At 39.6% G+C, this 14,498-nt stretch overlaps 1 protein-coding gene across 2 annotated transcripts in view; it reads right to left on the reverse strand.

Moving 5' to 3' along the window:
- The window catches only part of CHCHD3 (coiled-coil-helix-coiled-coil-helix domain containing 3), a 148,044-nt gene that overhangs the window by 17,329 nt on the left and 116,217 nt on the right, over positions 1-14,498 (reverse strand). For both annotated transcript variants that reach the window (XM_068670113.1, XM_068670112.1), the window contains exon 6: positions 10,075-10,145. In XM_068670113.1, coding sequence (XP_068526214.1) covers positions 10,075-10,145 — 71 coding nt within the window. The remainder of the gene's footprint in view (positions 1-10,074; positions 10,146-14,498) is intronic.

Genomic DNA, 14,498 nt, shown 5'->3' on the forward strand with positions numbered 1-14,498 from the left:
CTATGGAACTCTATCCGTCTTCACACATCCTTGACAGGGGACTCTATCTTTATAACGTTTATAGCCACGGACATGGCACTCGAGTGGTCTCCTTAAAGATCCACATATTAGTTTTATCTATTTTCTCCAGTCCTGTTCCCCAAGGCTTAAATGTGTACTTTAAATGTTTCAGGACTCTACTTTGATTTTATATTGCAGGCAGATTAATGGAGATGCAGAAGACAGTGCAAGAGAGTGCATTTTTACGATTTTTTTTAAATATTGACGAGTTTTCCAATTTCAGTTATGGATCCTCCGAAGAGGCACGCAGCACTTGAATTGACAAACCCCTCTAACGCTTAACTGTTCATAAACACTAACAGGGGAAAATCTCTCCTACCGAACAGCTGTGTGCCTTCTCCTGTTCTTTCAGGGTTAGAAAGTGGTGTGCCCTTCATGCTTCTAAGTGTGCACCACGCAAGAAAAATATCAGGTCATACCCACACAAGCCAAAGGTTTTAAAATCCCTACATAAAACAAAAATATTTTGGAAATCCCCTCTTCGGAAATGCTAGCAAAAGAGCTTTGATTTGCTTAAAAATGCAGCTCACGCTCAAGAAAGTGAGAAAATGCGGTCAGCAGTTGTAAAAGCATTCCAAAAACTGGTTAGGATATTTCATGACCAATATACACACTTTCTCCTGTGGATGTCAGGACTCATACTTTAAAGATGCAGTGATAACCACTGAAAGAATCAAAAAGCATGTTGAGAAAATAACTTAGTGGTTTGCAATGAGGAGTACTGAGAATAACAGAACAAAATTTAAAGAAAAGGCAGGCAGAACATCAGCACAAAATTTTCCTGTATAGAATATATATTAAATAATAGAATAGTATTTCAAGGGAAATAAGTAAAACTTGAATTTTCTGCTATGGACACAAACCATCTTGTCGGACCTGAGTGCTTCCAACTAACAAGGCTTCGTGGACAACATGGCTATGTTCTGATCAATTAACCAACTTATACAGCTGCGTTTAAAGAGATGCTCATCAGGAAAACTTGCTGGAAATTTCAAGCTAAGAAGAGCGAGAATTTTTTTTTTTGAAGTTTCACATCTCCTAGGAAAAAATTAAAATTGATCACATTCACTGAAGGCCACTGTTGTCTAAAATTTGATTATCTAAATGTCAAAATTCCTCTGACTGAAGGAGAATAATTGTTAAACTATGTGAGTTTGGAGGTGTGAAGAAGTAGCAATGCCTATGAGGACAGAACCGATGCTGTTCCCCTTTTCACAACACAACGTGCACAAAAATGTACACGTCAATGCTGTGGTCAACACCTAGAGAATCAAAAATCTTAAGAATTGAATTGTATTTTTTCAAAACCACAATTATTTTGCGCCACATGTACTACTAAGAGGAACAACAAAGAAAGCCAAAATGTCACTGTTTGATGCTATTTAAGATGGAAAACAGAAGTTCGGGGACTGTTCTGCCCTCTTACGTATAAATGAGACCCAAATCAATCATGCCACTGAAAAAGAATATACTGTATTAGGAAGAACAGCCTATAAAGTTTGTGAAAAATGACAATCACTGACCTTTTAATTCTAGACTCAGATTTGGTATTTTTGGGTTACCCCTCTGACTTCAGTTCAGTCCCTTAACTGTAAGGGATAACTGAATTCATTTCTGTCACATATACACAGATCCTTTCGTTATTTTTATTGCAGTAGAACTTAGTTGGACTAATTAAAATGAAATTTACACTAGGAAGTAATTCGCTAGGCTTTCTAATACATAAAAAGCATTAATCCTAAACAAAAGGATAAAGGCTTCTCTGTGACCCAACCTCCCTGCAGCACACCTGTCGCCAGCTGCCTGCTGCACAGTTTTGTTCTAGTCCCCAATAAATTCAGGTTAACCAAGTGCGACCTGGCACAACTTTATTTTATTTATTTGTGGGAACCTGCCAGCGGCAAAAGGAACAAACCTCCTCCTCCATCAGGCCAGCAGAGTGACACGGCGATCCAGTGCCACCCCCATGTGCCACCCATCCAGCTGCCAGCAGCTGCAGCATCCCCTGCTCCAGATGCTGGCAGCTGCAGCTCCGTGTTTTATGCTGATGCCCTCACTACTCACTCAGGTCGGATTCTGCATGGTACTCTCCACCGAGATTCATCTCATTTCGGACTGCCCTAAGTAAATAGGAAGATAAAAAGCAATACTGGAAGATAAACTGTAATTAAAAGAGTAGCTCTGCTCAGAGAAGGAGCTATTGCAGCATACCTGCTCTCTGCATGTCATTATCAACTTCCCATTAAGGAAAAATAAATAACATATTTTTATTCCTTTTAATCTTTCAGAGCTACAGGGTAAGGTAGGTGGAATATGCTTGCCAGATACCCAAGAAATTGTACGATTTTCAAGTCCAGGTAATCATTTTTACTCCTGGTAATAAAAGGGGGAAGTTTTACTTTTGAACTTAGCCTCATCTGAGCTGGAAGCCAACAGGACAGCTTAACTGTTTTATGAGGCATCTTAATTCTATTTTTATAAACCTTATTTTCTGGGTATGACCACACTTTGCAACAAGGCACATGATTTGATATTATTTCCCCAACTGTTTAATGTATACTTTGGCTTTCCAACCGTGATTTCACTTCGATGGAGTCTAAGCAGAATGACTGCAGTCAATTTTTTTTCCCCCCTATTTAGCCCAACACTACTGGAAGGGAGGGAGGAAAAAAAAAAAAAGGAAGAACTGGTTAATTACAAGTAGCAGCAAATGAGCTGTAATGGAGGTGTTATGAATGTAAATCAGTGACGCCTGATGCAGCAACAGCAGCATCTGTGCATGCAGCTTACAAAGTAATGAGATCGTGCTGATGTACTGGCATCCTGCTTTGATCACTTCATCTTGTTCAAGGGCTCTGCTGGGAAAACAAAGGTCAGTGGCACTGACCTCCCTCCCCGCAGCTTGCACACGCACCAAGATTAGCAGCTGATCAAGGATCGCTGTCTTTCCACCCCGTGATTTTGGACCGGATGGTTACGTAGTTGGGGGCCTTCACCAAACAGAAAGCACAAGCTCCTGGCCATGTGAAGTGTCGTGTTCGAACATGTCGAGGTAATTGGCCATTCATTCTTTACCCTGTAACCAGGAACAGGTGTATGCTGCTTAGAAAAAAAAGCATCACCACCATCAACTCTGCAAAACCTGGTCCCTTCTGGAAAAAGAGGCGTGCTGCTGTGTGCTCCGAAGTGGGGGCTGTGAGATCTTTAGGCTTTGGTTCTACAGATGGCTTGGACTCATAAAAAAAAAAAAAACTCCTTAAAAAAAAAGGTATTGGTAAATCTCAGCAACACAAGATTACAACGCGCAGAACAAATTAATAATAAAAAGAAGAGACTGTGGGTTTTAGCCTTCCTCGGTTTAACAATGTAATTGGGAAATCATTTACTTGTGTGTACACCAAATCCCAACAAAGGATGCTTAACGTATTAAAACAAGAGGCTTTAGTCCTTGAAAGGGAGCGGGGAGCCAGATGTACCGCAGCAGAGCGCTACGTGCCAAGTGCGCCTCGAGCGCTCGGTCCTCCCTGGTTACTACGAGTGGCTCAGGAAACTGCAGCCAGCAGCAAGAACTGCCCTTAATGAGTGCATCCATCAATTTTCAGGGGACTCGGTTGATTACCGGCACGCAGAACTAGGGAACACGCCAATTTAACTGGTTGTCACTGATGCATGAAGGAAGAGTTTCGCTCGCTCGCTTTTCGGGAGGAAGTCTATAAAATGACTTAACGCATCTGTGTAAGCAAATAGAGAAAACCCGTGGTGTGCTGAGGCAGGAGCACGTGCTTCTCCTTCCAACACATCGACCAGATGCACCTGAAGAGGAAAGGGCCATTCAGACAGCTAGGCCTGTTTGACTACATCTGTTAGAAAGCTTATCCTGTTATAACTACTTTCCAGCAAGTCTTTTGTTATTTCAAGTACTAATTCGTATCAGATAAAAAATTCCTAGTCATGACTTTGGGCTTTACTGAAATGAATTTTACGATTGCTTTCCCTATTCCAGACCATAAAGTATCTAACTGTGTGAAAAACTGGTGATAGCCTGAGGAAAGCCTTAATGAATGTACATGGGATTCCTAAAAAAGATACGGGCAAACAGGGAAAGAATTGGCTTGGCCCTCCTAATTAACGTCCTACCTAAATTTTGAATAATGGATTAAAAAAAAAAAAAGTTAATATAACTCTCAATAACATATTCAATGCTTCAAAACTATCTCCTGCCCAAAGAGGCACATTTAAAGTTCACATTTGAGTTTGAATATCTCAGTGAAACCCATCCCCATGCAAACAGACTCTCAGTCCTGGGCTTACCAGAAAAACACACAGATATAACGCCAGAATCCCCCACTCCCACTTCGCTCAGGATGAATCTGCATCTAGCTGAAAAGTGCACAATTAATATTTCATCCAGCTCTGTTGAGTACTCTCATTCCTAATGGGCTCTATCGATCAAAGGAAGAAAGTTAAATATCTTTGTTGCTGTAGGGAAAACTAAAGTTGTCATTTATGAAGTGATCATCATTTCACAGGTAAATGCACTGAGGAGTTTATAGGATTTTGATATTTTAAAGCTGTTCAAAGGAAATCCTCATCTATATGTTCACAGGTTGGAGAGAAATGGAGATGGAGATAACACTGACCACCAAAATCCCTTCATCAAGCCAAGATGCTGAAGCAACAGGCTATCCGAAAGGCAGAAGTACATCACTGAGTTATAAATGTAGTTATACATTAAAATATAATAACTTCTGCTTCCTTACTCCAATGCAAAGGCATATCTAGGTGTGCATGGTGTAAAATGTTTGCCCAGCCAAGAAGCACTGTGTTTGTCCAAAAAGTAAAACCACAGGTACAAGGAATGGTAGAAAGTCAAGCATTTTGCTCAGATGAGCTCCACTCTAGCAGGGCTGAGATGAGTTTATTAGGACTGAATATGGGCTGAAAGGGGTGAGCAAAGAAAACAAACTCTGTTTTCTGCCTTTTGCATTTGAAAGGAACAGAATTTGGGATGTACAAGATAAATAACAGAGACAGAAAAGATTTGTAGTCTCTGTCAGCTCCTTTTCCACCTGAAGCAGCTCTGCACCTTCTGAATCCAGACTGCTTCCCAGCTAAGAGGGGTGACAGTGCCACATCCACCCCACAAAACACCATTTACACTTCGTTCAAGCAGTGTAAGGCCATTAAGCTATCATACAACAGCACTTGCTATTCTCTCACTGACTCACTAAGATCTGAGTGAGTCCAATTGTGGGGTTTGGGGCTTATTCTTGTTTCTTCGAAGTGAAAAGAGGACATGACTTACTGCCAGAGTCACGCTGTAAGGATAATTACATTATGTATAGCTCGCAAATTAAATAATCAGTTACATACAAACACAAAAAATAATACAACATCTGCAATTCTCTTGTCATTTTTTCAAATGTTACGAACAAAGGATTTAAGACTACTACCAACAATGGTATCACCAACAGTATTAAGAAAACTGTTTCATGACAAAGCACTGCAATGGATGCTACGTTTGAAAGAGAAAAGATGAATTTCAGATGTTTCTACTTAAAGTCCATTGTCTTTGACTGAGCAAAGGGAGAGCAGCTAGAAGGAGGCAAGCCTGCAGGCTCTGTCCACGGGTTTCTAAATAGATTTCTATTTTCTCTTACTGGAAAATATTATGTGGTATTTCATAAATAATTTATAATCCGTTCTTTTAACTTTAGTTTTTAAAAGCAACTGATGCTAATTAAGGTGGCAGAAGGAGCTGCTGGAAAACCGAAAGTTTCTCACCATCAGATCTGCACAAGCAGAGACAAGAGAACAAACTATTGACATGGGTATGTATCCAACATGGATTTCTACACTACTGTCATGTGAGTATCACATTGCAGTTACTGAAGACGTCTGCATTAAGGAGCTATCGATATTCCTTATTTACAGAAAGCACAGAAGAGTCCCTGGAAATCACCTTGTGCCTCAAAACAAACCCACGGTTCCCTGGGCTCTGTCCAGTGGTCATTATAAAGCTTATTTTCTCTCTAAAGTGCATATTTTTAATGTTCAGAGAATTGACAGCACTGCTTTGTGAGGGAACTACACCGAAGTGCCACTCAACACGACTTCATCACAAACATTCTCAGCTGCATTTGCTAGTTCAAAACAAATACTAGGTAAAACACGACTCATAGGAAATATTCTTAATGTTTCTAGGTATCTACAGATGACGATAAAACATAATTATTGTGGTTTATGTTTTAGCTTCAATAAGCATTCATAAACCAAGCTCCATGACACAGAAGTCAGTAACTAAGGGAAGGTAAAGCACTGAGGTTTTGCTTTATACTCGTGTTCACTGTGTCCCAAAGCAAACCCCCACTGAACTATTTTCGAGGCTCCAGCAGCCTGTTGCTGTGCTAACACCGAGGCCTCACCTCCATCAATGATCAAATTATCAGAAATGATCTGGGAGCACGTGAAATAAATCGATTCGATCCGGGAAACTGTTTTTAATAAAAGTCTCCGAAGACGGTACCGGTGTGAAGCAGCCCCAGCAAGCCCCACACCTCGCTGTGTTTAATCAAACAAGCCCTGCAGCTCCCCAGAGGCATCGCTTCCGACGGCAGGGCTCCCGACCAGCTGTCTCGGGGCGAGGGAATAAAGCCATCAGAACCTGAAACTCAGAATGAACACTCGATCATCTCACGATGCAAAGGATCCTGTGTGATTAAAGCTGTTTGCAGGGGATAAATTCGCCCAGGAGCCCATCAACACGCCAACACGTCGCAATGCTGTGAAGCACCAGATCCAGAGTTTGGCTTCGTTGGAGGTGCAGGAGTTTGGAAGTGACACCGAAGTGACACAGCAGGACGAGGCTCGGGGCTGTGGCACCTCGGGTCCCGCTCAGCTCGGTGTTTTTGCCCCAAAAACAGCAGCAAGAAGCCGCTGCCTGCTGGTTCCATGTGAGCAGGAGAGGAAGGGCTAAACATTTTGAAACAGCACCAGTGCACAGCTGTGAGTGTTATCCACCGCGAGGAATCCGAACCCACAGCAGATAAAGCAGAAATGTTTATTTTAGGCAGGATTTGCCCTATCTGCTTACTCTGTTCCTAAATGAAAAACCAAGCCGCTACTTGGCTCCGAACACCGCGGGGGAATAAAATGTCACCACTGCAGCTGCCAAATTTCCCGATACCAGCCCTTCAAATTAAGGAAAAAAAAAAAACAGAATACAAATGTACAATTTGATTACTTAAAGCCCAAATCTTCGCCCAAAGCCCGGCTCTTCCTGTAATAACGCATTCTTTTCTTCTTGTGTCAACTTCTGATTATAACAGAGACATCTTCATAATATAATAATTCTGGTTATAATGTAACTGCGGGTAACATAACTCCTGCATTAGAAAAGGCAGCATGCTCTAGTAATGTTGTTTTAATGTAATTTGTGTACTGCAGGAACTGACTGAACCTGGTCATTTAGAATTTGATCAATGCGAATTAGTGTCTTAAAGAGATGAACCATTTGATAATTCAGAATTTGATCAATGTGAATCAGGACCTCATGGAGATAAAACATTTATCATGAACATTTGGAATAGCCGTCTAACCCAGGCAGCACTGAAGAAGGTAATAAGCAGGCATCAATAAGGACTGCAGACAAAGTACAGAAGAGCTGTCAGTTCTCGGATACGAGCCTATATGGGATACTCGGTTCTTCCCTTTCACAGGGGTGAATTATCCCTAAAGGCCGATGAAGCCACAGCTGATGTAATTTCAAGGACTAAATGGAGGAAGGAAAGGAAAACCCAGGAAATATTTAAGTAATTAGCCACTACTCTTTGCTCTTGAAAGAGATACGGTTTAAAAAGTTTAGGAAATTCAAGTTATCTCAATAAAACTTAGCAGCTCATTCTAGACATGTTTAAAATTAAGTGAGACTGTTTTATAATAATCCCACAATTAGATCTATTAATCTCTCACTTAGAACCTGAAATCACACTGACATGCAGCACATTGCTTTATGCATTAACAAAATTTAACAGTTCAACCTTATTTAATTCTTCTTTTACAGCCAATTAAACAAGCTCTTTAAACACCATCGCTTGAAACTCTGTCCTCAATCCTCACATGCAATTAAACTGAACATGAGAAGTGCCTGGCGACACCAAAAGAGCATCATCTTCAGGTTTCACTAAATCATTCATAATTTATCCATCAAGCTGCATACAAAAGGCAGTGCTAAAATCACGGCTGCTGAATTTAAACCTTCAGTAAAAAGACAGGCCATTTCACAGGATTTGATATCGGGAAGAATTTAAAATGATACAGTAATACTGATATTTCATGTGCTGTATCAAAGCTGTTCCAATTTACATGCATGCTTCAGATATATTTTCCTCCTGATAATGTTTTCCTTGTGCTTTTAACACAATGGACCAAAACTGGATCCACTAAGCTAAAACCTCCAAATAATTTTCATGAAAAAATGGCAAAGGAAGCACTCCAATTTCAGTAAGGGCACTGCAGTGAAGACTAGTCAAAAAGTTAATTTCTATTTATAACTTCAGTCTCTCGAAAATTAAGAAGCGACCAATTTCATCAACTGTTAGGAATCTCTGATTCCCTAACCAAATCCCTCTTTATTAAATAGTCTTTGGTTTATGCAGACAGAATAAAACATCCTTCAAAATGGTGTCCTTAAAGTTTGTAGATATTGCCCGATGCTGAGCGCTGGCCCCTTCGCCAGCCGTTTGTGCAAAAACAAGATCACCAAAGCATTTATTTTGGAAATTGTTTATGTACTAGGGAAAAACAAACAAACAGACAAAAAAAACATTACCCACCTCTGGCCACAATAACCGCCTAAGCTATCACTACTATTAATACTAATACTACTTCAAATCACAATAAAGTCTCGTTCTGAAATAATCAAAGTCAGATTAGGCAATAATTAGATTTCAAAATATGAAAATAACTGAATGTAACAAAGGAAGGAGAAATACTCCCTCGATGGGAATCTTGCACTGGTGAGAATAATGACAATGAATGACAACATACCAGGCTTCCCATCCATAATGGGAAGCCCTCCAAATTATGCTTAAATCACTCTGTGAGTCAATGGTCATTCTCTCCCTCTTGTTTAAGGGACAGATGAGTTCAGTCCTCAGTGATATAAACTCTGCATTGTTAATCAGCACAGAAGATTTTATATAAACACTAGAGAGTATTAACAACCCCTGATATTGAAAGATAAAATGTTTTTATCTTACAAATAAGAAGTTGGTATCATAATCAGCAGCTCCAAAAACCCTTTCCTCCTCTTGCCCACCAAAAAACAAACCAAACCAAAACCCAAAACTCTTTTGTTTCCTTTTAAACCCGTCCACAAACCTAAAAATGGTCACAGAATAATTGACTTTACACCGCATTTCTTGGTTATCACTGTGACTAAGGTTGTAAAAGTTCTCTTTGTACCCTCACTAACATGATAAATGGAACCTTCTGCCTAATGGATGAACCAGCAGAAAGGGAAGAGTCCAAGGTTAAGGGTCAGAGTCACTTTGATCCATCAGTTACTGTATCTTCATTTAACCATCCTCAGGACTAATAAAAATTATTTAATCTGACCTTCACTGGTAGGGGCAAAGCGAAGTTGCTAATTTAAATCCTTTCACATCATGCAAGCACAGGATGAATACTATTGTAATGCAAAGCTGGAACTACATTTTTGTTGTTCCACTTGAGAAAAAATGTTAAGGAATGTATTTTTAGACTATTCCATGCATCTTATCAAATATAAATTAATTAGTATATTACTAACTGTGCATCTAATTTCTATACAGCTTATGGTTACCATGCACTGCCTCCAAATTCTTGAAAATTCTCTCATCTGAATAACCAGGGCTTTTTCCCTCACAGACTGATAGGATCTACGATAGCAGAAAGGGGAGTTACTCTTCATTTGAATATGGATAAAAAATTACTTCTTTGCCATTTTCAAAAGCAGTGGTAGAAAGGACTTACTTGAACCGGGCTGACACTTCATCAGCAGCTTTTTGGTATTGCTCTGTGGTAACTTTGTAGAACTGGGCGCTCTGGAAAGTTAAAAACAATAAAAATAAAAATGTAATAATATAAATTTAATATAATGTCAGTTATATACATGTTAATACCTGGTAAGTAATGGTAATTTAGATATTTTATACATTTCAGTTGCTCAAAAACAACAACAACAATAAAAGAACAAGAACCCTCCTATCAGATATTCAACAGACAAAGTTGCACAGACATTTTGGTGTCGTTTTTGCCAAATGTGTCCCCTTGGCTCTGAAAGGTTATGCAAAAGAGATGGCATAAAAAAGAGATGGCATAAATAGAGATGGTTTAGATGGTTTGCTTCCTCAAGGAGGAATCTGCAGAGAAACCACGGTAAGAATCCCACATTTTTGCCCTAGGTGATACTGGAGCCCGTGAAACTTCTCCATGAGGAAAAAAAATCAAAATATTGAAGGTGTACTTCTTTGTGTGTACGTTTTTGTGTTACTTACGTATATGTCCCGAGCTAGTTTGCAGGTGATATTCATGTCAGACTTCAAAGTGGCCCAATAAATTAACTATTGCTTGATTTTCTTTTTTGCTCTTTGCCTTGATAATGCCTCTTGCAGGGAGTTCTTTTAATATTCCGTATTTCCAAATAGCTTCAATCAGTTATTAATATTATTATTTTTTTCCTGGCAGCTTTGGAGCATATTTTCATCTCCCCTAAGCCAGGGAAAGCTTTCTCTCAGTTCCACCAAATCATTAATTTCCACAATGCAGGTCAGACAAGATTGAGTCAGCAAGCAATAAAACTTTCCTATACATAAAAATGGCAAAGTTTCTCAGTGGGACATACAATATTCAAAGACAAATCACTATAATGTTGTGATGCTTCATGTCTAGATAATATATACCTGGTATTTTTAAAGAGATTTTTATAGCCCTAGCACAGTTGGACTTAAGATGTAATAACTAAGGCACCTGGCTTCACAGTTGGAGGAATAATGAAAAGTTAAAGCAGTTCAAAAGTTCTCTAAAACATTTTTTTTCCGTGAATAGTCAGGTCAATAGGAAAAACAATCTCGTGGAGATGAACGAAGGTTTTGTTGGCACTTGCAAGAGCTCCTCCTTAGCTTTGCAACTCTCAAGTCATCTGGCATCCCAGGAAGTCACGTTAACATGGCAACAAAACTCTGACAATTATACACCGCGTGGTTACACACAAAACCTTTTGAATCCCTTTTTTTAACAACCTACCTGTTGTAGGTTAATGCCATGTTTTGAGGTTATTCATGCCACAACATGATTTTGTTTCTTTGGAGCATTTAGCATACGTGGCTTGAACAATGCAGTCCATGGAAAGTGTCATTCCGATTTTATTTTGGGTAAAATAAGCACTTACACTCACTTAAGACCTTGAGAAAGCAATATGCCTAAAACATATGCCTGAAAACAAACAAAGAAACCCCATAACTGGAAAGGTCGCTCTTCTGAAAGAGTCAAAGGTGACTGTCTCCTCCGTTGGTGGGTTAGCAAACATGTCCCGAACAACATTTCTCTGTGCCAAATTATGTTATGAGAAACGCAGGTAAGAAAGGCCACTATGGCAAAAACATTTGATGGAAACTCCAATACAGGTAGCGGTATCCAGAAGAATAAAAGGAAAACTTTCATCCTTTCCATTTGAGGCATCATCTTCCAAGGTCTTACCTCGTGAATTATGAACGTGAAAAGTACAGAAATCACCGAAAAGAACATCACCTCCGAACGCGGGTAAAATTGCATTGCGAGCCTAATATTTTACCACAAATTATAACAAATTGTGTAACATCTCCTAGGGTTAAAGGGCATGCACGGATCACAAAGAGCACAGTGGTCTACTGCACTCTTGCTTCTGAGATTCAGACCTAATAATTCATTTGTACCGAAATCAAGGTTTCCACGCATGTGACTTGGGGTCATTTATTTTTCCATAAATCATGGTTGGCCAGTAAGAAAATGAAAATGAAATCCTCCTCACACCAGTGACCCCCTTGCGTTCAGCAATCTCAGCTGCCCAATGACAGTCACATCCAGGTTGCTTGGACGTGGATGAAATCAATAGGTATGCGATTAGACAGCAGACTGACTATGGGGTGAGTGTGGACAGGTCACCATTTGAGATGATGAATAGCTCTCTATCATCCCCCAGTCCCCTACACTGCTAACATTTACTATAATCTTATTTGGGCTGCGATTTATCTTTCTTTTGCCTGATCAATAAAGATGAACACAACAGTTGTAGGGATCGATTGCAATTTTTTATCATTTTCAAGCATGAAGGAGCATTTTTGACACAAAAACAATACTCCGAGTGTACTTGTTCTACTTTTTAATTGCAGCTCAAGTGATCAACGGAGCTGCTATATATGCCCAGAAATTTTAATCCTACAGTAGGCTTAAGCTATCAAGAAATCATTCATTATTTTAGATAGAGTGTGCCATGATTCTCGGATTAGATCTTCCTTTGAAACTCAGCTCAGGCTCTCTTTAGGAGATATACTCACTATAATCCAGAGATGAAGTATCATTTCAAAAGTCCTCCCTAATCCTCAAGATAAGAATGCAGCGGGCATTTCTCTAAATAGAGAAGGAAGGGTGCTGTAACATAGCACTGCTGATATAAGTTCTTCAGTCTCCAGATGAATAAGTATGCGTATTTTTGTTGTGTTATGTAGTCTGCATATTCACGTATTGTTCAACTCAAAGTAGAGGATAAAAGCCACAGTCCAATTTGCAGATTGGTCAGTGGCAGACTGTCAGCAAGTAGCTCTGGATCAGACCCATGATCTTCACAGGTTCCAACATATATAAATAATAAAGTAATAAACATACCTTCCACAGATATGTGGAATCTATCTATCTATCGATCTATCCGTCCGTCCGTCCGTCCATCCATTGGATCTTCTTAACTAAGCCACTAAAATGGCAGTAACTGAGCTCCTTTGGGCACATACATTATGAAACAGTCTTCACTTACACAGCAGTTTCCTCTCATTTATACTCCTCTCTGTCGCTGTTTAACGAAAACATGGCTTTCTGCAGATCTTTGTTACGGTCTTCTTTGTTGCAAGGAGTATGAAAGTACAAGAAGCATGTTATGAAAGATGCGACGAACTTCCAAAAGGGAACAGAAGTGTCAGGGTTATGGCAATTAATCATCATCCCAGATTATGTAGAAGATGCTATTTCTGTACCTGTTATGGAGTTCTTACATAATGTGGGCATGTTGCTTGACTTTAATATCAAAACAAAGTGGCAAATTTGGTTCTTGATGACTAAACTTCAGCTCATTCGAAGTATCTAGTCTAAACTCATCCCGGAGGTTTTGCTCCAGAATCACAGAGGTTGCTGGCTAGCGGATCTCACACATTGCAGAGAAAATAGAGAATGGCTTGAATTATGCTCGCTGCCGACATAAAGCAGGCCTCAGTAGCTCAAAATAGTCACTTAACTTTTAGGCTGCTGAAGCTGGTGGAAATTAACCCATTTGTGTGCACGCTGCTCGGTTGCTTGGCTGAAGAAACACTTTGCAAAAAGAAACCGATGTGCCAGGCAGACCGAATTCTGCACCAGGACTTTTGACAAGTATTAGCAGCGTGTACATACAATAAAGAGCAGAACAGGCACGCAACGGTGCCGGGTGATCCTCCAGCACATGCAGCGACTCAAATCCAGTGTTACACCAAGCCTGTCAGCAGGGCTGAGCCGTGTCATGCTGGATTTGAAGAGCTTAACACCACCAGAACTGAAAAAGAAGAGTCCTAATCCCAACACTGGAAAAAGTTTGTGCTAGAAAAAGTTAAGGCTGCCAAGATATCGCGCCTTACCCACCTCTTACAAGCACAAATAGGACCTGTTACAATTTTGGGTTTAGTCACCACGCATTTTCCACGTGTAAAAAGCTTTAGCCTTCATTACCTCGCACAGGAACCAGGAAATTTCATTTCTCTGGTGTTACATAAATGGTAACACTGAAAGGCCTGTTCAATTTTGCAAAGTTTGAATGCTGGAAAATAAATAATGGCTGCCTTGCACTCTGAGCCACGAGTATACCCAATAAGTAGGATCGTATGGGGGAACCCCAATAGTTACATGAGCACGAGCAGCTATACATCAGAGATCCAAGACAACTGAAGAAGCACACTGCCTTTATGCTGACATTTTGCAACTTGCAAGTATTTGAGCTTAGCACATGGTTACTCTTAGCAGGTAAAGTTAAAATTAAAAGAAAATTAAAAGAAAATTGAAATAAAAATAAAATAGAAATAAAATAAAATAGAAGTAAAATAGAAATAAATAAAATAAAATAAAATAAAATAAAATAAAATAAAATAAAATAAAATAAAAGAATTAAGAACCAGCTAGGA

Source organism: Anas acuta, chromosome 1, assembly GCF_963932015.1.
Source record: "Anas acuta chromosome 1, bAnaAcu1.1, whole genome shotgun sequence".
Classification (NCBI taxonomy): Eukaryota; Metazoa; Chordata; class Aves; order Anseriformes; family Anatidae; genus Anas; species Anas acuta.